Raw genomic sequence first — 25027 nt, 5'->3', positions numbered from 1 at the left:
TACTGGGAAAGAATCATTTCTGGCTTAAAGATTTAATTTCTCAACTTATATTAAAGTTATGCCTAAATCTTTACTGATGAACCACATTCAAGCATACTTAGTTATCATATTTTTATTTCCTTATGGATGTAAATAATTTTTAATGAAGGAAAAATTCTTTGAATCGTTAATATCTCAGTGGAAAAAATTTAAATGTAACCCTAATTCATTGGCTGAAGTTCTGACTTTTGAAAGATACCAGTTTATACATAGTTTTACATGTTTGATAGGTTATATAGAAGCATGCAGGCAGCGTAATATACTGAATGGAGACTGAGGTGCATTTAAAGATTGTAAGAATGATTCATACTGAAGGAGAAAAACCTGGCAGTAAACTGAATAGCAAGTTATAACAGGAATGGGAGAAAGACCATAGGTCTTGTGTAAATGGGTAGAACCCTCAGCTAAAATAGAAAATTTGATTGAGGAAGCTGTTCCTTTTATTATTCAGTGGCAGTTGGATCAGTGTTAACATAGGTGCAGGCTAAGTACAAAACTGTGTTACAGTTATGACAGAGGTATGTCAGGAGCTGGATTTGACTCCAAAATCCCCCAAGTCCAGGAACTGGTTTGAAAGAGAATTAGCATTTTCAGTGTTGGTAAAAGTCAAGATTTGGTGATTTTGTTTATAAACTGTACCTTGAAATACTAATTTTTTTGAAAAACCAATAAAAAGTCTCTTGAGAAATGTTCTGGTGATGAAGCTGGTCATTACATTTGTTACTGACCTTGCTAATCAATGTAACATGACTTTTTCATGGCATTTCGACTCCCATTTGAAGTAAAACAAGCTTTGGGTTTGTCTGGTGGGTAACTTTAAAATGTAGTGCTAAAATGCAACTCAGTTTTGTTTTGTATCTGTTGTCATACATATATATCATTTACAATAATTTCTTTTGCTGAAATTATTGCTGAAAAATATGAATTCATTAAAGGAAACAACCGTATTTTTATTATAAAATATTCATTTGCTGTATTTCACAGTAATACTTGATGTTAGTAAATTCATCCTGTAGGAGTTGTGGTGTGTTTGATACATTTACACAGTGGCTCACTGACTGCTCATGTTCAAAGCAGGTAATTGTTCCCCAGACGCTAGAGCATTATGTTCCCACCTATGCCCAGTGTTTGGAGGAGAGCTGGTGGGTGCTTCTTACCCAAGGTTATGATTAAATATGTCTTAACGTTCTTTAAAACATATAAATGGGTACATGGAGCAATACTCGAAACTTAAGTATTTCTCACCCTTTTGACCATTGGGTTTTTTCATTAATTATCACTTTGGACCTTGACTCTTAATATTTTATTCCATGTGGACAAGCTATAAAAATAATCATCTAAAATTTTTATGTTACCAATACAAAAATTTCAACATAACATTAATGAGTCATTCTCATTTTCTTACAAGCATATGGTGACATTTTCCAGAGGACATGTGGTAAGTGATCTGGCAGGACACTGAATGCAGAAGTAGATATGAGAGTCCAGTTATCTTCTATTAAGCCAAACATTAAAGAGGTTTGCAAAAATCATACACTGCCACTTTTGTAATTTTTAAAAATACTGCTTCTTATAAAAGATGTTATTTATGTTAATATATAATGGATTATTTTAAATGATTTAATAAATAAAATTCAGATTAATTTATAAGGTAAAATATTAGTAGGTATAACCTATATAATCAAAAGCTCTTGGGGATCATCAATACTCTAAATAAGTGTAGGGGTCTTGAAAAAAAACTTTGGGAATTGCTGCTGTAGACATGTTTATCAAACTTGATGTTCCACTGGTATCTCAACCTCAGCATGTCCAAAACAACTAATATCTCCTCATTCTTCCTTACTGTGTAAAATAATTACATGAATGGCCCAAGTCATCACCCTTCCCTGGTATCATCCGTGCCACTTATTGTATAATTTTGTGGTACCCCCCTCCGATTCTGGATTCAGCCATAAGATCATCAGTGGGACGTTGGCCAGAGCCAGCCAAATCTAGACACAGGAGCATGGCCAACCAAGATTAGCAGAGCCACCTGAACGACCCAGAAAGGACTGCAAATGCATGAGGGAGCCAGCCAAGATCAATCACGCCTGGCCTGGGTCAGCTGAAGCTGATCTGTGTCTGATGTTCCCTGCGGAATGGGCATTCTGCACATCAGAGGGGCTGCTCACTGTGGGCCCAGGGCTCTGCAGGCTTGGCCTGCACGCTCCAGATGTGGGCAGCCTCACTTCCATCTTCCCTCTTGGACTTTCACTTTCTGCTACTGAGGTTTTGTGGCTAGTTTGTTACATAGCATGATTGTGAAAAGTAACTGATATTCTTAACTCTCCTAGTTTGGTATGTGCTCCAGCTAGATGAAACATACCACCATTCACTCCAGTGTATTTCCTAGGTTCCCAAAGCACCCTGTGCCTACATAATATTTTAATTATAACTTCTTTAATTCATAATTTTTAATAATTCACTATGACATGTTGTTGCTTACTGTATTATGAAGGCCATGAGGGCTATTCCTAGAACCTACTCTATTATTTCATTCAACAAATGCCTGCTAAGCAGAGCCATTTAAAGACCTACAGAGACACTAGGTATTCCTGTGGAGGCTCCACCCACTATTACAACAAACACATTAAAAGTGCATTCATATCCCACCAGAAATATAGGTGAGTTTGGGACAATTATAAAAGACTAATTTTGCTCCTTAAATGACTTCGCCAGGAGCTACTCATTTGATTCTGGATTGACTGTGATTTATTAGCAAACATCACACAGGGAAGGTAATGGTGGGAGGTGGGGAGGAGAATGGCAAGAAATTTAAGGCCTAAGAGGCTAAGCAATGAAGAAAAATACATACTGTGCTGCTGGGTGCATGACACATCCACTGAATGACAGAAATCTGAGGCATTTACACTCCTCCAGAACTTGTTTATGGTAAAGAGAGAAACGGTAAGACTCAAATTATAAAAGCTAAATATAGGCTTCACATCCTCCTAAAGGATGCTCACCAAACACTGCATAGTGGTTAAGATCCCAACCAGGCAGCCCGGTTCAAATCCCAGTTCTGCATATTAACTAGCATGTTACCTTGGGCAAGTTACTTAACCACTCTGTGCTTCAGTCTCCTATCTTTAAAGTGGGGATAATATTAGTACCTAGATCATAGGACTGAGGTGAGCTTTAAATGAGTGAAAAATGCAAAGAACATGTAAAGCTCTTAGCAGAGTGCCTGGCACACAGAAAAGGTTATATCAGTATGAGCTACTGTTGCAGTTGTTATTTCTATTCCGGGTTTGGATGTACTTGACAGTGTCCCTGTCCTATAGTTAAAATGTAAAAGTTTTTGACTTAAAAAAAAAAACAACCCATGATATTTGCCTCCCTGCTCTTCGATACAGACAGTCCTCATCAAAATGCTTTCTGAAGTTCAGGAAAGTGAAAGGTTAAATACTTAGGCAAGAGAAGAAATGAATTAATGTGTATCACTATCATACTAGTCCGGATGAGAGCATGTTTTCAAAGACTTCCAGATGTGGAGTGGGGTCCCTGAGAGCCAACTGTGAATAAAGCAGAAGGTCTTCAGTGTTTTCTGAATCCCCTCCAAGTGAATTGCATCTGATCATCTGTATAGCTTAGAGCCCATGTCTGGAGCTACTGCCCAGGGGTGTACAAAAGGCATCCCTGATAAGGGTGAGACATATTTGCATTGTCCTTCATAACCTACTTTTACTCTCTGCTACTGTTTATTATATCTGACACCCACTGGGGTTCAGCATACTAATGGTACCCTCTTCATATACATTCATTCTACGTGTTGGACTGCACTTGAGGACATGATCACAATGTCCTAGAAAAGAGATTGTTTCTAGACCTGCTGACATACCACTTTTCTTCACTGGTAGGGAATATTAGGTAAGTGGCTGGATCATACTTTAGGGCAAATAGTTTTCCCTCAAAATCTGTTAAGCAAAAGGGGAAAAGGTTTGACTGGGTAAATGTATAACTTGGAGGGAAATGTCTTCTTTGTGAATTAAAAAAAAAAAACTATTTGCAGCCTAAATCTCTAGTGGTTCCGGCAGGCAAGTAACTTTTGCTAAGGCCTGAAACTCTTAGGACATCACTAATGCCAAATGACTAGAGACTTTTATGCCCATGGTATTGCATCAGTGAGGGAGAACCTGGCACCTTTGGGGCTCTATGCAGTCAAGATCAGAAATGCCAACCTGCAAGATGGCCCTGGTTCCTTCCTTTTATTATAAACCTCCAGCAAACAGCCACTCCAGGAAAAATTTAGCTCAAAGGTTAAAAAATGAACCAGAGACACATATAAAAGAAAAGGCGGAGAGTAACAGTAAAAACAGTAACAGACAAAAACCACTCACCAGAAAAATGCTGCCACAGAAATGAAATGCTGCTAGAGAAAAGGAAATTTATAACCAACCCTATTCCTGTGAATTTAAAATACTTCTGAAACAATGGCTCTGTAAAAGAGATCAAGGCAGAGATATAAGATTTCAAGGGGAGATATAAGACAAGAGGAGAAGAAATGGGCCGAGAAGACAGACGTAGAAGGGAAAAATAACACAGAAATGAAAGTGAGTACAAAGGCAAAGATGTACTACTGAAAACACAGTAAGGGTTATGAAGGACAGAGCTAAACAAGCAAAGAAAGCAGAATTAAAGTAAATAGAATTGAAAAGGATTCAAGAGAAAATGAAAGATATAAAACAAAAAGAGGTAACATACATATCTGGACTCCCTGAAAAGAAGATGCCAAATAACAACATTTATCTTGAACGTTAGGTAGAAAGACCAAGCCACATAGAGAAGGAAAGAAATGAGACAGGCCTCACTTCTCCACATCACCACTCAGTGCGAGTCAGTGATGCAATGCCTACGAAATCCAAAAAGAGGTGATCAGATAGTTTTATAACCAGGTAACCTATCACAGGGTTGTACAGATATAGCATGATTTCTTTAACCAGTTCCTATTGGTAGTGGACACAACAACAGTGCAATGAACACCACTGTACCTTCCTTATGAATTCATTTTGCAACATTGCTTACGAAAGATGAAAACAACCTAAGTGTCCACTACCAAATTAGGTCTCGACAATACTATCAGGACTGGCTGAATCAATATGGTACTTCTATACAAGAGAATACTATTGGCCATAGAAAAGAACGAGGAAGCTTGATGCGTACTGATGTGAAATGATACCCAAAGTATATTCTTAGATTAAAAAAAAATTATGGTACATCATAGTGTGTATGTTACCATTGTATGTGTGTGTGTACATATATACCTAGACTAGGGGTCAGCAAACTACAGCCCAGCCCAACACCCAATTTTATAAATAAACAGGCATGCCCATTCATCTATGTATTGACTGTCTATATGGCTGCTTTCACACCACAACAGCAGAAATGAATAGTGGCAACAGAGACAGCATGACCCTCCAAATCTGCACTCTCTGGCCCTTTTCAGAAAAAGTTTACCAACCTCTGACATAGACACTCCCTGGAAAATTACACAAGTCATTGGTAACTGTGACCTCTGTTGAGCGGATCTGAGGGGCCAAGGGTGGAAGACTCACTTTCACTCTCTCTACCCTTTGGTGCCCTCTGAATGTTCACTGTGCTTATTACTACGAGGAGAGGAGGGGATGAAGGAAACTAAGAATTGCCGGGGGGACTGCAAACCAGTGTTGTCTTTGCTGGCTTCACACTTTCTATTCTTCTAAAGGAAATGAGCAAAATCCAGATTGGACTTCTGATAAGATCAGGGAAGTGCTGTGCCCAAAGTCAAGGGCAAAGGTAGAGGGAGAGAAAGCCATTCACTTGGTTGTACTTGAAGTAAAACACATCTCACATTTGTTCTGTCTTTACATGAATGAATGGCAAGGAACTCTGTTTTATAAGACAAGTAGCTTTCAAGCACAAAAAATTTTTTTAAATGATCCATTTTAATAGACTGGAGTTTTAGAAAATTTTTTTTCCATATGATTTTAGTTAAAGTAACATTCTCTTCTTCCACCCAGGAAGAAAATTTTTTTAAAAAATTAAAAAATTTTTTAAACTCAATGCTCAGTTTTTAACTTAAAATGTACTCATTTAAAAAATATTTTATCAACTAGTGAAGGCTAAAAAGGGAATCTCAGTGTGTATTTGAGGTAGGGATGTTTTTTAAAACCTCATTTAAAATTAAGAGACAGAGAGAGAGAGACCAACCTATCTCCACCCTCGAGAAAAATGTACTAAAACCAAACATCCTACTTTCATTAATTTAATCCTCTGCCAGCATATCATCATCAGTGACTCTAATGTTGAACATTTAAGTCATGCATTTGGAATTATTAAGGCAATCCTTTGAAGGCCAAGAGCTTACGCTCTGATGCAGGTGAGCAAACCCCAAATTATTTGTCCTTCGAATATTTGATTTCTGTATCTAGCCATTTAGCAAGGCTGCCCTCAAATCCTTTCCTGAACTTTCCGAAACATTTATCTGGCTCCCCTCTAAGGCTCTAGTTACATCTCACTGAGATGACAAACTAGTTGCTTCCTGAAGGTTTACACCAGGACTTTTCAAGAGTAGGAACAAGGGAGAGGTGATCTGAGGCCCTCAATCAACACAGGACCCAGCATCTGGGCAAAGGCAAACTGTGCTGCTGCGTTGCTCTGGGTTTAGCTGGGGCCACCGGAGAGCTGGAGGCGTGAAGCCACAGACTGGTTTTACCTCCATGCAAGTTCCTAGGCCCGCCACTAGCCAATTGAGAAAAGCTGACCTTGCCCTGCTCCAGAGTGTGTGAAAACACCGCCCTCTCTCTGTCGACTGAGCTTCCTGACGCACATACAACCCACACAATCGAACATGGCAGCCCTACGACCTCCTCTCCGTGAAGGCCAAACAGTGTTTCCACACCCAGGCTTTCGTCCCTGCCCAAGAATTGCTGCAGTTTCAGTTACCAAAAGGAACACAAATTCTTTCAAATAGACCCACAACCAAGCCTGGGTCTCGTTAACATGACAGTGCCCTGAACCAGCCCAAGAGAGTGAAACAGTGGTCTAAGAACTATCATCGTTTCCTCCCACACCTCCCCAAGGATGTCACGCTGGGACTCACCGTGGTAATTCCAGCCACATGACCCAGGAGGGGGACCGGTTGCCAGGTGGGGCCGTGTCTTTGTGGTTGAAGTCCAGCGCTGCTGGGCTGCTGCCTTCTTCCTGGGGCTCACATTCTCTGACTTCCAAAGCTTTAAGTACCACCGAGGAGGATGTGCTTTTCAATAAAGCAACCGCCTCGCTCCGGCTGACCTCTGTTAGTTCAATCCCGTTCACATTCAACAGAACGTCACCTAGTGACCGGAGAAGCAGAAGCCATTCTTAGTAAGAGTGCAAACTGGAAAGGCAAAGGGGCAGGGACTGACTGGGATGCGGGTACGTGGAGAGGGCAAGGGGCACTTCCTTAGCCTCACGTCAACATGCGGCTGGGTTTTCTCACATCAAATCGCGAGCAGTGCGCATGTGCCAAGGCGCTGGTAAATCACGTGAGGGGGATTCTAACGCACGCCTATTGGTATTTGGCTCTTGCCTTAAAAAGGGGGAAAGGGAGGGAGGGAGGGAGGGAGGAAAGAAGGAAAGAAGAGAGGGAGGGAGGGAGGGAGGAAGGAAGGGAGATAAAATAGCCACGTTCACTATTTAATCAAAGAAAACCTTTTTTTTTTTTCTTTTCTTCCCATTTTTAGCACAAAGGCAGAGCATGTGGCAAAAGCGCCCAGCACCCACACGGAGCCAGGCATGTAGTAAGCACCCAATAAATAAGGGTTGAATGAATAAATAATAAGCTTCCCATGAGAGAGTCTGACAGATGAGTCTGCGGCAGTTAAGAACGATGGGCCTGGAACTGTGTTCCTAAAGAGGTGGGAAGAAGAGGTTCCATTTCTATTCAGTGCAAAGGTGCTGACAGCTACCACTGGTTAAGCCCCTACTGTGTGCGGGGCCATCCTATCATAGAACCCTCTGCTCACATTCTCTCACTAATAAGTCACTTCGTAGTTGACCTCATCGTTCTCCACCCGGGTGCTTGGGTGAAAAAGAAAAGAGAAACTAAAGTACATACCTCCATTTCCTATCTTTTTATCTCCCTCCTGTCTTTCTGCCTCGACTATCAACTTTCTTGCACAAAATAACCGTAGCAAGAGTAAAAGGACAGGAGGAGAAAGATGGGAAAGGCCTTGAGTTCATCCTGAACCCCAGAGAAGCACCGTTAGGTTGGCTGACTGAAGCCCTTCACACGTGCCATCCCCCCGTGGCCCCTCAGGCTGAGCAACTGTACTTCAAAAACTTCACATGTTATTTCTTGAATCTGAACACCCCGAAAGGGCATATCGGCTCAACCATCAGCTACCCATCCATGGGAACTGACAATACTATCAGATACAAATTGGACATCTCTTTCCTTCACTCTAAGGAGCCCAAATCATATAAGATTAAAGTAGTGAAACACTTTTCATCAATGGGAAAGTACCTGGCTTGGTATTTTCACTTAATAAATATTCACTGAATCAAAATCTATCAAATTATTTCTCCTATCCAACCCATAAAGGGAACGATTCATGAACAGTTTCATCACTGGATCAATCCACCAAAGAATTACTTAGAATGAATGGAACCAAATTATGCCGTTAAATCAAGGCAACTTGCTCATAACTGTAGCCCTTCCCTATTCATTCTCGGCATTGTTTGCAGATATTCACTTTACCAGCAAGCAAGGTGGCCCATATCAACCCACATGAACCAAGAGGGGTGAAACCCGGTCCAGGAACTATACTCAAACCAATCATGGTCAATGGGTCACAGATGCCCTGGCCAGATCACCCTCACATTCTCTTGTTAATTCTGGAAACAGTTACCTAACCCAGTAAGCCGCTAATTCCTTTTAACACTCTGCTGCCCCGGTACCTTAAGTCTCTTTACTTTTTACCTGTTTTTATTCTTCCATCTCTGCTTATGACTCCTCCGGGCTCAACACTGATGACATAGATTGGCAAATTCCACTCCCTATGTGATGCTCCCCCTGCAACGGTCATGCCGAGTGATTCACTGGGGTCTTTTTGGACACTTACCACCTTCTCATGACAAGTGACTACAGGGTGGAGGGGCTGAAGGCACAGACAGAAAAACAAATATAGCACATTTATTCGTAAGTGGCTTTGCATTTCTTACATACAAAAAACTACCAAGATTGCATAAATATATGATGGTGGTTCTTGGTCGTACATAGAGAGAAGGAGGGAGAGAGAGGCAGAGAACTCCTCACTTGGTCCTCACTCTCAACAGAGTTACATTGTCCCAAATTCCTTAGGCTGACTCAGAGAAAATTTATATTCCAAATGGGAGAAGTAAAAAATGGGAAGAGGAATAGGTTGGAGACCACTGGAGAAATATTAAGTATACAAAGTGAACTGCACCCAAAATTTTTCAGGTGATCCATTTATTCCTGATACAGTGAGTCAACGTTTCGTAAAACTCTCGTCATGCATGAATATCAGGAAGTTTTTCTAGGTTAAAATGTAACCATATTTAAATTAAATAGTTCCAGTTTAATTTATGCAGGTAATCACTTACAGAAATCCTCAAAGAAAAATAATGAATTTCCTAGATATTATACTCTAAAATCTCACCAATATCTAGGTTTGCCCCAGCTGACAACTTTACTCTTACTTTAGCAGTCCTAAATAATGTGCAGTTATAGCCTTTAATTTTATTACATAAAACATAATATATACATTATATAATACACAATGTAGACCAACTTTTCAAAAGCAAATTGTGATTTGATTCAACAACACTAGATTAAAAACATTGAAGCCACATTCAACATTATCTTGAAGCAATAAGAGTAGGTCAAGGGTACTGCTTTATCAATGAATATGTATCAATATATATTTTTCAAAAAAGTTATTCTCCTTCCTGCTTGGGCAGTGACCTAGGAGACTAGATGGGCATTTGCTCTGCAAATAAATACTTAAAACACTTGATCAAACCTCCAAAAGTCTATGGTTCAAAACATAGCTTATAGTTCTATCTAAAGAAAGAAAATTTAAAAACACATCTGACAAAAATAACCAAGCTACAGAACAAAATATAAGTATACTACCTTTCATTTTTTTTTAAAAAAAAAAGGAGGGAAATAAGAATTTGTACTGATACTTGCATTTTCATAAAGAAATTCCGGAAGAAAAAGTGGCTTCGTGGGGGTGGAGGGGGAAACTGGGCAGATCAGGGAAGGGTGAGAAACTTAATATATACTTTCCATTTTTTGAACCCTGTGAATATATTATCTATGCAACAAATCAAATGAATTATAATCAAACTTCTGTAAATTTGACAGTTGACATCATACAGAACTAATGCTTGCATGTACAGAATCAATTTTTAATGCTTCATTATGAAGCAAGATAAGCCTAGGATTTTTGTGCATTTATTATCTGATGATTTCCTATGGTTTTAAATAACCCACGTCTGTTTTAATGGCCTTACTGTATACAGTAACGCCCTGTGACTGTATCCCTAGCCCTGAACATTGTGTTTAACACATTGATGATGATAAGTACATGTTTGTCAAATAAATGGATGGATGAATTGCAAATTGCCACATTGTTTTGATAGTAATAGAATAATAAATTGGAAATTAAGATTATAGCAAGGTATATGTTACAATTAGTACTGGTAAGGTCTGGGTTGTGTTTATATGAACCTTAGAACTTTGAAGTGCCCGGTAGAGATTGGTTGTCAGATGAGGACTGTAAAACTGAAATGGGGCTTTCTTCAGAGAAAAGTTTCAAGACAAGACAAGCAAGTAACAGTATGAACATAGTGGTCCTAGCATTCCAGCTGAGGCAAAGGAGTAGACTTGGAGAGGATCTCAAGATCTGTCCTTAGTACATGACTTTTCCTTTTTAAAAAGCAATTAGATTCAGAATGTCTCTTCCTTTAACCACAAATATCTCTCAAAAGATCTTGGGCTTCCCTGGTGGCACAGTGGTTGAGAGTCCGCCTGCTGATGCAGGGGACACGGGTTCATGCCCCGGTCCAGGAAGATCCCACATGCCACGGAGCGGCTGGGCCTGTGAACCATGGCCGCTGAGCCTGCACGTCCGGAGCCTGTGCTCCGCAACGGGAGATGCCACAACAGTAAAAAAAAAAAAAAAAAAAAAAAAAAAAAAGATCCCAGCTTGGAGATGTAGGCAGTTCTGAAATGCCCCCAACTCAGGGCAAAGCTCTAAACCCAGAGACTCCAACAGGCTGCCCTGCTGCTTCAGCTTGTTCCTGGGGATACTCATAAGGCATTTATTCCCTGTGCTCTCAAAGAAGGGCTTAACTCCATTATTTCTAGGGGGCCTGGGGTATTGTAGGGGTAGTTAGTCAATCTCTCAAGGTGATGCCTTATACACATATGGGATGCTCTGGAAAATAAGGACATCTTTTATGATGTAAATACACACACACACACACACTTTATCTCTTCTTGAACAGCTGCCTAGTATTTCATGTGTGAATATGCCATATCCACCATTAGTGACCTTTTGGGTTTTTTACAGTCTTTCACGAAATTAAACAGTGTCACTGTGAATATCCTTAGACACACATATCTTGTGCACTTGTGTAAATATTTCTTCAGGCTAATGTCCTAGAAGTATAACTGCTAAATCAAAGAGCCTGAGCATTTAACATTTTGATAGGTATTGATAAATTACCTTTGAAACAGCTCTATCATTTATAATCTCAACAATACACTGTGAAAATGCTAATTACCCACAATTCATCCAGTACTGGGTTTTAGCAATACAGTATTTATAACGTTTACCCAGGTGAAAAAAATTCCAATAATTTAATTGCCTTTCTAGTAGAAAGTTTGAACATTGTTTGTTGCTATTTGGGTTCTATATAATTTTTAAAAATTAATTAATTTTTGGCTGTGTTGGGTCTTCGTTTCTGTGCGAGGGCTTTCTCTAGTTGTGGTGAGCTGGGGCCACTCTTCATCGCGGTGCGCGGACCTCAGTGTCGCGGCCTTTCTTGTTGCAGAGCACAAGCTCCAGACGCGCAGGCTCAGTAGTTGTGGCTCACGGGTCTAGTTGCTCGGCGGCACATGGGATCTTCCCAGACCAGGGCTCGAACCCGTGTCCCCTGCATAGGCAGGCAGATTCTCAACCACTGCGCCACCAGGGAAGCGCTATTTGGGTTCTAATAGTAATAAGCGAGAGATTTTATAACACTGTAATCACTCCAGGTTCCTCTGACTTCATCTATAAAATGGGTCAGAATGCCCACATATGGCAAACCTGTGGCTAAAAGAAATGCAGTTAAATGGAAGATACGGCTTTTATCTGAGGATACTTTGGTTAAAAAATGTGTTATTAAATTCATGTGAAAGCAGCAAAATGACATATCCTATGAAATATTCCAGAAGTTCCATTGGCTTCTCTCCTGCCACTCCAGTTAATAGGGCGTGTTACTGAGGCCTTAATTATTTTGTCATGAATAAATATTGCCTGAATAATGTACAGACTGGACAGCTACTCCTTTAGGAAAAGAAAAAATTATTTGTTGTTTACTTCCATGTGTCAGGCCACGAAAACCGAGGCTTACCATTAAAAAAAAATTTGATCAATGAATCACAACTGGCAGGAGAAAGATTGAGTGCTGAAACCTAGGATGTCTGACCCTAAATCCTTGCTCTCCCCTGTACACCACTCTGCTTTTAGAGGTACCATTTAAACACGTGATATAAATTAATCTATCAAGTTTCAGGTGATGGTCAGAAAAACACACATGAAAGAATTAATTACCCAATTATTCCAGAAAGAATTTGTCTCACTGAATAGAGAACTCAAACCAACTTTAACGCTGTCAAATAAAATACATGACGTATAAGATTTGAATGCTGAAAGCTATGTCCTCCCGGCTGCAGAGATGTGCTGTCTATGCTTTCAGATACAAGTCCCTGGAGACAGAGTCTTTCCATCACACCTCCTCAGTGCTTACCAAGCAGTCTTGCTGCACTGAGCACAGGGATGTTTTGTCGAGCAGGTACAGGCTCAGCATGAGTGTCTGGGCTACCCCAAATCAAGGTGTCCTGTGCCTCTGACAGCCACTCGGTTCCCCACCAGAGAGAGATCCATGTTAGGGACAGAAAAACCCAAGTCATCATCCCTTGACACCCCGAACCCTTCACACCCAGAGATGCCTAACTTTGGTTGGGAGAAGAAGAGCTACATACGACAGAGATCTTCTTCTCCACCCGTGTTCTGTCCCCACCCCCTTCCCTACTGTGGAGACCTCAGAATATTCCCTAATGTTTAAAAACATAATTTTTTATGACACAGTTCAAACTGATTAAAAAGTATCACGGGCACCTGTACACTCATCATTCAGCTCTTAAAATACGTTATGGAATGTTTGCTTTGGACTTTTAAAAGAAAACATTTCAGACGTATAATAAAAGTATAAAGATGAACATAATGACCTACCCGTGTACTCTGCAACGCAGCATCAGAAATACATTCTGTGTGCAGCTCAAGTCCCTCTGTGATTTTCCTCTGGTCACGTTCCCTTTCCTCTCCCACAGAGGTAACCACACTCCTAAATTTGATGCCTGTCATTCTTTAACTTTTCAATTGGCTAAAAACTTCTCTGTCTCACAAATCTTGGTTTGCCGCCTTTGGTATTTCTTTGAATCATTTAAGCTCCTACTTTCAAAAGGCCATGTTGCTTCCTAAATAAAACTTGAGTAGGATCATAAAAAACTAAATCATCAAATGTCTACGTGTCTTAGTTTAGGTTTAAATATGTCAGTGTGTGTGTGTGTGTGTGTGTGTGTGTGTGTACATTTCAGAAGGCAGATAGAACTATACATTAAAATGAAAATAATTACAGTTTCCCACTAGGCCAGTCTGTTATATATGTTTTCCAGGAACTGGACACATGACAGGAGGTTGCAGCAAAAATATTTTCAGATGACCTCGGCTGTTTCCATGATTCGTGGTGGTTAGGCGGAAGGGAATGTAACGCCCCCAGTGCTGGTGGAAGCTGCGTTCTTAGCGGTGTAATGAACCAGAATATAATATGGTCTAGTTAACTCAACTATAATTGGATTAAAACTTTAATTAATTGAGCTAATAAGCTAGTTTTCCATTAATAAATACCATTGGTTTAATTTAAACACTAATGGTATTTATTAGCCAAAAGACACCAGGGAGTCCTTAGCCATAAAAGGTTTTAGCAGGAGGTACTTGGGTTTTCTAGATTGTTTATTGTAAATAAACCTGACATTTATGGATTTATGGGGCATGGCTGGCTGGCTGGCTGGAGAAAGGAGAGGTGGTATAGCTCTGTAGGCTGTGCAGTTAACAGTATAGAAAGCAGAGGTATTCCAAAATCAAAAATTTGAGTACTGTTTCTGTATCCACTGCTCAAAAACTCAAACTCATGAGTTATTCCAAACTGAAACACAGCCTTGTGTAGAATGTAGGCATTCCTTAATCTCTGTTGCAAGAAGAATGGGCTACCTATAAGATTTTAGTGACAAGTGATTTAATGAAACCAGGTCCCAGGAGGAATGATGGCTAGAAACTCATTGCCATCACAACAGGATGCCAAGCTAAGGCTATAGGACACTGAATTTGCACTAAACAAGGTTTGTGTTGCTTAGATCCCCATCCAAATGGGGAGGTTACAGTATTGCCTCTAATAAAAGCCATGACAGAAGTACATATCGCACTGAGTCACCTCACTTAAAGATAGGCTACACTTTGCTGCCCTGAAGGAGGCATTCTGCCTAGAGATGCATTCCGCTTCATCCACAGTGTTTTAAAATTGTTCTGGAATTTAACGCCAGAAGGACATACGCTCTCTGGTTTGTCCCAATCCCACCACTCCCTAATGTTACATGAACTTCAAGTGTTTTTATTATCTTCCTGGGTCCTTCTTGCAAAAACAAACTTACTAAAGGGGAATCATTAATTTTCAGGCAGACTGGGAACTTCAAAAACTAGAAACCAAGCAAACCTCTTGCTTCATTGCAAAGTGAATGGGAGCAGTCCTTAAACAAAATGCCTGTTGGAAAAACACGACATCCATCTGGCTTAGGCTAGAAATGAGGTCCCCATATGAGGTCTGGTTTTCAAGATCAGGTTTCAAAACTCTCATGCACCTTCCTCTCTCCTGCTTGGATGAAAGACACCTGTTATCTCACCAGTTCTCAAAGATGGGATTTGGGGCTTTCCATTTTACAAGACGAGTCAAATAGTGTTTAAGTGATGAAGTACAGAGGTGACACTTAAAAATGTTCAAGTATGCAGCCTTCCCAAGAAAGAGCTCCCTGCAGGAGCTGTGGACTGGGCCTCACCTTGGGAGTGTTGCTCCTGTCCCCTGGGCCTGGGGACCAGCTGCCGCTGCTGTTCCAGCCAGCTTCCTGAAAGATGTCAGGACTCCGCTGCCGATGCTGGCGGGACACGACGAGGTGAATGCGCCTTTCACTGGCCTGTGTGATAAGACACAGGTGTTAGCCACTCTGAGCTTCCATTCAAAGCACCCAGCACCAGTGGCTTACCAAGATATGAGTTCGGTTTTACTTTTATGAAAAAAAATTATTTCTAGTATTTTCCATGGCCGTGCCCGCTTTGTAATTTAGCAAGAACTTGAGTTATTTCCTTTATCCCTAAATCGGGTAATGAACGTCACTTCAAGGGAAAAACTAGGGAAGATTTGACTCATTCAACAGTCTTTGAAAAGACACTGTTGGACATTGCTAATTTATGTTTAATGAACGGGCACCACTGCACACAAGCCATGTCTGTAGGACTTTCCAGCTAGAACAGAATGTACAGCGTAAAGTGGTAGCCCAGCCCAAATCCCAGATCAAAGGTCTAAGACACAGGTAAACAATAAAGAAAAAGAAATGGAGTTGGTGGCAGCAACACCACCACTGCAGGAAAAGGAATCCTGTGTCTGACAGTTTCAAACCTTTGGGCATTGGAAAGGATGAGCATTTCAGAAATCTGAGGATGACGGCAGGTTATAATGCAGCCTGATTAAACGCCTCTCCCTTGATCCTTTTTTATGTGACAGCCGCTAATTGTGATGACTAGTCCTCTCTGCTATGTACCCTGACACTTGGACAGAGCATTGCAAATAGCAAATGCACTGATTATTAGGAAGGTTCATTCCACACCATAAATTTACCTGTTGGCTCTCTGCCACAGGTGAGTTTCACTTGTGTCTGAGAGTGTGGGTCATTATTCCAGAACTGCTGACTATTGAGGTTCCAGATCTGCAGGCCAGATAGACCAGACCTTGGACCTGTGAAACGTCCAGAACAAGGCTCCCTGATGGTCCAAGATGAAGTAGTCTGCTGACCTCCCTGTCACCTGAGTAAAAGCTGACCGTGGCTAAGTCATGACTAGATTTGATTAGAAACCAGGAAAGGCTAGGTTTGAGGACAAGGAAGGTGGAGAAGAGAGGAATAAGTTCTAGGCGTTCCCCTCTACATCTCATCCCCAGACGGCTCCGCATCACAGCACAGATGGACAGTGGCCTGCCTGCCCTCTTGCTTCACAGGCACAGATGTCACACCATGGACAAGTCAGGTCATGAAAGGAGGCCATGGAAAGTCCACGCTCTTCTCCATGGGCTCAGACAATGGGAGTGGAGATATTCGCTTCCTGCCTCTCTGCAGCTTCCTTCTCATCACTCCCACTCTCCGGAACAGGGACCTTGTCTTAAAACCTTAAGCAATAAGAACCCACCAAGAGATCAAATCCCCACAGTTGTCCAGCCCAAACCTTCATGACTTTACATTCTTATATTAATGTCTCTTCTCGGTGATCTCTCGAAGAAGCTTAGGGGTCATCAGTTGGGTGGCTATACATGAGATGAATGTTTAAAAACACCTGCTGAAGTGCAGTGTCTATTGTAAACATCATGGTGGATGGTGGGCCAGGAGAGTTGACTCATTTCACATAAACGTAGGAAACCCTACAAAGAAAGTCTAAGTCCTTCACTCACTCTCCTTCACATCATCACCTCTGCTGCCCTGCCCAGTCATCACTTACATACCCTTCCCTCTGCTCCTCTACCTTGAATTCCCTGGTGTCTCTCATCATATATAAAGCCTGTATCACAACAGGATAAAAATAACAAGCCCAGGAAACAATAATGAAGTAAGCTGACATGAAGAACTATGGTATTAACCAACTAAACTGAGTTCTTGGAAGACTATTTTGTAATAACTGTCTCTTTCTTTATACCGTAGGCCTCACTTATCCAAATGAGGTTATCTCATTTGGAACTTTCTGAAGGAAAAAATTACTAAAAGATAAGAAGTGGCAAACATTCAAGTCAAAACTTCAACTGCTGAGCCCAGATGCGCTCCTTATCTTCAGGGAAACTCCGACGTTTTGAAGGATCTCAGTGGTGGTGGTGGGTTTGTGTCCAGGCCCACATGTTGTACCATGTCAATTCAGGACCAGCAGCAGTGGCAGGCCCAACCAGCTCATGATAATTGAGAAAATCTGAGACTTTTACATACTGAATCAACTTGCTACGCAAAATCCCAAATGCCAAGAAGTAGGCTAAGAGCTATTTAATTCGCATTTTCCAGCACGAATTTCTCACTGGATTTTCAAATGCCGACTTTGGCGGGAATGCACCCCAATAAATAGCCCTGGTATCAACTTACTTGGAAATAAATTCCCTGCAAGGCTGGATCTCCAGCTCTTACCAGCCACCTTATAAATTGCTCTCAGAGAGATTCTATTTGATGCTTTCTTACCAAGCATTTGAAGTCGAAGGTGGAAAATGGGCTAATGTGTTTATCGGGGCTCTAATTCTCAGCAATAGCTGGATTCAGTGTCAAGAAATGGCCCTTAGCACCAGATAGCCTTTCTTTCCACTGGTGTGAATGTGGGGTGAGTGTGAGAAGAGGGGAGTCACAGAAAGACTGAATGAAGGAGAGAATGGCATGAACTTGTTTATTTCATACTCACATAATCTGTGCCAGGAAGATGGGGGCAGCAGGCCTGTCATTTAAATAACAAACCTTGGGACTTCCCTGACTGTCCAGTGGTAAAGAATCCGCCTTCCAATGCAAGGGACACAGGTTCTATCCCTGGTCGGGGAACTAAGATCCCACACGCCATGGGGCACCTAAGCCCGCAGGCCACTACTACTGAGCTCGCGTGCCTCAACTAGAGAGGCACGAACTGCAGAGCCCACGCGCTCTGGAGCCCATGTGCCACAACTGCAGAGTCCAAGTGTTCTAGAGCCCACATACCACAACTAGAGAAGAGAAAACCCACACGCCACAACTAGAGAGAAGCCCAGGCGCTGCAACAAAAGATTCTGCATGCCTCAGTGAAGATCCCGCATGGCGCAACTAAGACCGACGCAGCCAAAAAATAAACAAACAAAAATAAATTAAAAAAAAATAACAGACACTCAAAGGAAGAGGGAGCACAGCATCTTTCTTGCATTTCTTGGGATGCTGTAATTTGGGCAAAAGGACTGTTTAACAATTGTGACTCTTTCAAGTGGCAGACCAGGCTAGAGGTAAATCCTTTTTACTTTTTCCTCTCCTCTCTTCTCTTCTCTCCCTTAAACATTCTAGATCTAGACAAATTCTGGACACAGTGGTTACCAGTTGCACAGCCTGGCTGCTGTATCATTTTCTTTCTACTCTAAGAGCCCAAGCATTAACTCCCTCTTCTCCTTTCCTTGGCTAGGGGGAAGGGATTCTGATGGCCTTTATGTTCTCCCCTGTGGACCTCTGCTTGTTGGCAGGTCTCTTCTACAAACATTCTGTCCCTGTGGCTGACAGGTGCCTGCTCTGGACCAGCCACTGCACTAAGAGCCTTGGGAACATGGTTCCTGCCCTCAGAGAGCTTGTCCTACTTCAGGGAGAGTCAGAAGCAGGGGTCAGGAAAGAGATATGGGTAGCACACAAAGGAGTCTCCTGAGGTGGGACCAATTGCTTCCAGCTGAAAAAAACAGGACAAATCTCATATTCAGAGAAAACCAGAGGGCTAAAACAGAGTAGCATTTCTCATGGAAAGGCTTGTCTTTGTTTTGTTTGATGACTTTCTCTCTGCGCTTTTGAGATTTGACTCAAAACTGCCTATATTGTTTATACGATGGGAGTAAGCAGAGGTCACGGAAGGCAGCCATAGGCCGGCAGCCTCATTTATATTTAGCCCATTTCAAAATAATACGATCCCATCTCTTACAGTTGGAAGGAAGAGTCTGAGAGCGCTACACTAATGCCTCACAGGGCAAGCATCTTCCATCGCGTTCACCTTGGAAACGGCTCTTTTCTCTACAAAATCCACTATGGTTCATAAGAACGGCAGGATGCAACACGGACCAGAAGCTTCACAGAGAGATGGAAATCAAAGATGCCACTGCACAAGGGGCCAGGAGAGGCATTTTGCAGAGCTGTGAGCCCAGTGAGACTTTGTACTGACCCAGTGTTGCATGGGCCCATGCGGGGGCTGTTTAGCCAGTAATAACTAGGGCAGAGCAAGAGTTGATAGAGTACCTGTACTTCAAGGTGTGACGTAGCCAAAGGCTCTACCTATTCATTTGCGAAGGAAGACTGGAGTTAAACCAAATGTACTCTAGCATTTGCTGCTTTTTAACCATATATATATATATATATATATATATATATATATATATATGCATATGCTTAAAAAAAACATTTGGTGAACTGTAATTCATGTGGGTTTGGTCACTGCATTGATATATTAGCTTCATAAAATATCAAGTTAAGAGCTACCACACTCGTGCCCCCTCAATGCCACAGGGTATAGTTCTACACAAACACATAAAACAGAGGACTCCAAAGTGACTGTTGGGCATTGAGATTGTGCTGCCGTCAGCAGACAGACCATGTACACGGCCCCCTTTATGACATAGTATAGACCCACTTGACTGGAGGTCCCTCTTCTTACAGAGATAAGAGCTGTAGTTGGATTTATAATAATAAGCTATTTACAGAGTTCGTCTCTACTTAGTGCTCCAGCCATTAGCATCAGAGGTCTTTTCTTTTTTTTTAACAAATAATTATAGTTTTAGTTTTTATTTCCAAAGATACTGTAGTATATAATAGAACGTTACATGTCACGTGCAAGATGCAGTAACTCTTCCTATCCCTTCAAAGGAATATCCCAGCCATAGGTCACTCTGTGGAAAGACTGAAAAAAATTGCTGCTATATAACTCCTCCCATGGCATTACAGTTTCTATCCTCAAGAGGTCATAGACTCCACTGTATTTGATAGAATCTGGGTCTAAGACTGGCTCAGGTCTGGAATCTGAGAGAGGGATTGTGATTTTTCAATACCAGCTATAAGCCAAGAGAATTAACTGTTAAACTATGAAAAGCAGTAAGAGTTTGGTTATTTTACTGAATAAAACACCAACACTAACAATCAGCGATTTTCTTATATATCTTTTTTTTCAAGGTAACAGTAGTGTTTTTTTTAATTACACACATCTATAAACCTAATAAATAGATTTTCTCTATTTTCTTTTTATACAGCAGGTTCTTATTAGTCATCCATTTTATACACATCAGTGTATACATGTCAATCCCAATCTCCCAACTCATACCACCACCACGATCCCTCCCCCAACCCGCCGCTTTCTCCCTTGGTGTCCATACGTTTGTTCTCTACATCTGTGTCTCGATTTCTGCCCTGCAAGCCAGTTCACCTGTACAATTTTTCTAGGTTCCACATATATACGTTAATATATGATATTTGTTTTTCTCTGACTTACTTCACTCTGTATAACAGTCTCTAGATCCATCCACATCTCAACAAATGACCCAATTTCGTTCCTTTTTATGGCTGAGTAATATTCCATTGCATATATGTACCACATCTTCTTTATATATTTGTCTGTCACTGGGCATTTAGGTTGCTTCCATGACCTGGCTATTGTAAGTAGTGCTGCAATGAACATTGGGGTGTATGTGTCTTTTTGAATTGTGGTTTTCTCTGGGTATATGCCCAGTAGTGGGATTGCTAGACCATATGGTAATTCTATTTTTAGTTCTTAAAGGAACCTCCATACTGTTTTCCACAGTGGCTGAATCAGTTTACATTCCCACCAACAGTGCAAGAGGGTTCCCTTTTCTCCACACCCTCTCCAGCAGTTGTTGTTTGTAGATTTTCTGATGGTGCCCATTCTAACTGGTTTTGATTTGCATTTCTCTAATAATTAGTGATGTTGAGCAGGTTTTCATGTGCATCTTGGCCATCTGTATGTCTTCTTTGGAGAAATGTCTATTTAGGTCTTCTGCCCATTTTTGGATTGGGTGGTTTGTTTTTTTAATATTGAGCTGCATGAGCTGTTTATATATTTTGGAGATAAATCCTATGTCCGTTGATTCGTTTGCAAATATTTTCTCCCATTCTGAGGGTTGTCTTTTCATCTTGTTTATGGTTTCCTTTGCTGTGCAAAAGCTTTGAAGTTTCGTTAGGTCCCATTTGTTTATTTTTGTTTCTATTTCCATTACTCAAGGAGGTGGATCAACATAGAGCTTGCTTTGATTTATGTCAAAGAGTGTTCTTCCTATGTCTTCCTCTAAGAGTTTTATAGTGTCCTGTCTTACATTTAGGTCTCTAATCCATTTTGAGTTTATTTTTGTGTATGGTGTTAGGGAGTGTTCTAATTTCTTTCTTTTATATGTAGTTGTCCAGTTTTCCCAGCACCACTTATTGAAGAGACTGTCTTTTCTCCATTGTATATCCTTTGTCATAGATTAGTTGACCACAGGTGTGTGGGTTTACCTCTGGGCTTTCTATCTTGTTTCATTGATCTATGTTTCTGTTTTTGTGCCAGTACCATATTGTCTCGATTACTGTAGCTTTGTAGTATAGTCTGATGTCAGGAAGTCTGATTCCTCCAGCTCCATTTTTTTCCCTCAAGACTGCTTTGGCTATTCGGGGTCTTTTGTGTCTCCATACAAATTTTAAGATTTTTTGTTCTAGTTCCGTAAAAAATGCCATTGGTAATTTGATAAGGATTGCATTGAATCTGTAGTTTGCTTTGGGTAGTATAGTCATTTTCACAATATTGATTCTTCCAATCCAAGAACATGCTATATCTCTCCATCTGTTGGTATCATCTTTAATTTCTTTCATCAGTGTCTTATAGTTTTCTGCATACAGGTCTTTTGTCTCCTTAGGTAGGTTTATTCCTAGGTATTTTATTCTTTTTGTTGCAGTGGTAAATGGGAGTGTTTCCTTAATTTCTTTCAGATTTTTCATCATTAGTGTATAGGAATGCAAGAGATTTCTGTGCATTAAGTTTGTATCCTGCAAATTTACCAAATTCATTGATTAGCTCTAGTAGTTTTCTGGTGGCATCTTTAGGATTCTCTATGTATAGTATCATGTCATCTGCAAACAGTGACAGTTTTACTTCTTCTTTTCCCATCTGTACTCTTTTTATTTCTTTTTCTTCTCTGATTGCCATGGCTAGGACTTCCGAAACTATGTTGAATAATAGCAGTGACAGTGGACATCCTTGTCTTGTTCCTGATCTTAGAGGAAATGCTTTCATGTTTTCACCATTGAGAATGATGTTTGCTGTGGGTCTGTCATATATGGCCTTTATTATGTTGAGGTAGGTTCCCTCTATGCTCACTTTCTGGAGAGCTTTTTTTTTTTTTTCGGTACACGGGCCTCTCACAGTTGTGGCCTCTCCCTTTGCGGAGCACAGGCTCCAGACGCGCAGGCTCAGCGGCCATTGCTCACGGGCCTAGCCTCTCCACGGCATGTGGGATCTTCCCGGACCGGGGCACGAACCCGTGTCCCCTGCATCAGCAGGCGGACTCTCAACCACTGCGCCATCAGGGAAGCCCTTCTAGAGAGTTTTTTATCATAAATGGGTGTTGAATTTTGTCAAAAGTTTTTCTGCATCTATTGAGATGATCATATGGTTTTTATTCTTCAATTTGTTACTATGGTGTATCACATTGATAGATTTGCATATACTGAAGAATCCTTGCATCCCTGGGATAAATCCCACTTGATCATAGTATATGGTACTTTTAATGTGTTGTTGGATTCTGTTTGCCAGTATTTTGTTGAGAATTTTTGCATCTATATTCATCAGTGATATTGGGCTGTAATTTTCTTTTTTTGTAGTATCTTTGGTTTTCGTATCAGGCTGATGGTGGCCTAATAAAATGAGTTTGGGAGTGTTCCTTCCTCTGCAATGTTTTGGAAGAGTTTGAGAAGGATGTGTGTTAGCTCTTCTCTAAATGTTTGATAGAATTCACCTGTGAAGCCATCTGGTCCTGGACTTTTGTTTGTTGGAAGATTTTTAATCACAGTTTCACTTTCATTACTTGTGATTGGTCTGTTCATATTTTCTATTTCATCCTGGTTCAGTCTTGGAATGTCATACCTTTCTAAGAATTTGTCCATTTCTTCCAAGTTGTCCATTTTACTGGCATACAGTTGCTTGTAGTAGTCTCTTAGGATGTTTTGTATTTCTGCTGTGTCGGTTGTAAATTCTCCTTTTCCATTTCTCATTTTATTGATTTGAGTCTGCTCCCTCTTTTTGTTGATGAGTCTGGCTAATGGTTTATCAATTTTGTTTATCTTCTCATAGAACCAGCTTTTAGTTTTACTGATCTTTGCTATTGTTTTCTTTGTTTCTATTTCATTTATTTCTGCTCTGATCTTTATGATTTCTTTTCTTCTGCTAACTTTGGGTTTTGTTTGTTTTTCTTTCTCTAGTTCCTTTAGGTGTAAGGTTAGATTATTTATTTGAGATTTTTCTTATTTCTTGAGGTAGGCTTGTATAGCTATAAACTTCCCTCTTAGAACTGCTTTTGCTGCATCCCATAGGTTTTGGATTGTTGTGTTTTCATTGTCAGTTGTCTCTAGGTATGTTTTGATTTCCTCTTTGATTTCTTCAGTGATCTCTTGGTTATTTAGTAACATAGTGTTTAGCCTCCATGTGTTTGTGTTTTTTACGTTTTTTCCTTGTAATTCATTTCTAATCTCATAGCATAGTGGTCAGAAAAGTTGCTTGATATGATTTCAATTTTCTTAAATTTACTGAGGCTTCATTTGTGACCCAAGATGTGATCTATCCTGGAGAATGTTCCATGCACACTTAAGAAAGTATAATCTGCTGTTTTTTGGATGGAATGTCCTATAAATATCAATTAAATCTATCTGGTCTATTGTGTCATTTAAAGCTTCTGTTTCCTTATTTATTTTCATTTTGGATGATCTGTCCATTGGTGTAAGTGAGGTGTTAAAGTCCCCCACTACTATTGTGTTACTGTCGATTTCCTCTTTTATAGCTGTTAGCAGTTGCCTTATATATTGAGGTGCTCCTATGTTGGGTGCATATATACTTATAATTGTTATATCTTCTACTTGGATTGATCCCTTGATCATTATGTAGTGTCCTTCTTTGTCTCTTGTAATAGTCTTTGTTTTAAAGTCTATTTTCTCTGATATGAGTACTGCTACTCCAGCTTTCTTTTGATTACCATTTGCATGGAATATCTTTTTCTATCCCCTCACTTTCTGTCTGTACGTGTCCCTAGGTCTGAAGTGGGTCTCTAGTTGACAGCATATATATGGGTCTTGTTTTTGTATCCATTCAGCAAGCCTGTGTCTTTTGTTTGGAGCATTTAATCCATTCACGTTTAAGGTAATTATCGATATGTATGTTCCTATGACCATCTTCTTAACTGTTTTGGGTTTGTTTTTGTAGGTCCTTTTCTTCTCTTGTGTTTCCCACTTAGAGAAGTTCCTTTAGCATTTGTTGTACAGCTGGTTTGGTGGTGCTGAATTCTCTTAGCTTTTGCTTGTCTGTAAAACTTTTGATTTCTCCATCGAATCTGAATGAGATTCTTGCCGGGTAGAGTAATCTTGGTTGTAGGTTCTTCCCTTTCAGCA

General features: G+C 40.5%; 1 protein-coding gene across 5 annotated transcripts in view; it reads right to left on the bottom strand.

Annotated features, from left to right (window-relative positions):
- LNX1 (ligand of numb-protein X 1) overlaps positions 1-25027 on the bottom strand; it is a 201979-nt gene that overhangs the window by 3516 nt on the left and 173436 nt on the right. For all 5 annotated transcript variants that reach the window (XM_033425416.2, XM_049709158.1, XM_033425415.2 and 2 more), the window contains 3 exons: positions 15446-15580; positions 9020-9197; positions 7160-7391 (listed from right to left, as the gene is read on the bottom strand). In XM_033425416.2, coding sequence (XP_033281307.1) covers positions 7160-7391; positions 9020-9197; positions 15446-15580 — 545 coding nt within the window. The remainder of the gene's footprint in view (positions 1-7159; positions 7392-9019; positions 9198-15445; positions 15581-25027) is intronic.

Source organism: Orcinus orca, chromosome 4, assembly GCF_937001465.1.
Source record: "Orcinus orca chromosome 4, mOrcOrc1.1, whole genome shotgun sequence".
Classification (NCBI taxonomy): Eukaryota; Metazoa; Chordata; class Mammalia; order Artiodactyla; family Delphinidae; genus Orcinus; species Orcinus orca.
Note: the sequence above shows the minus strand (reverse complement) of the source record. Positions and strands in the feature narration are given on the sequence as shown.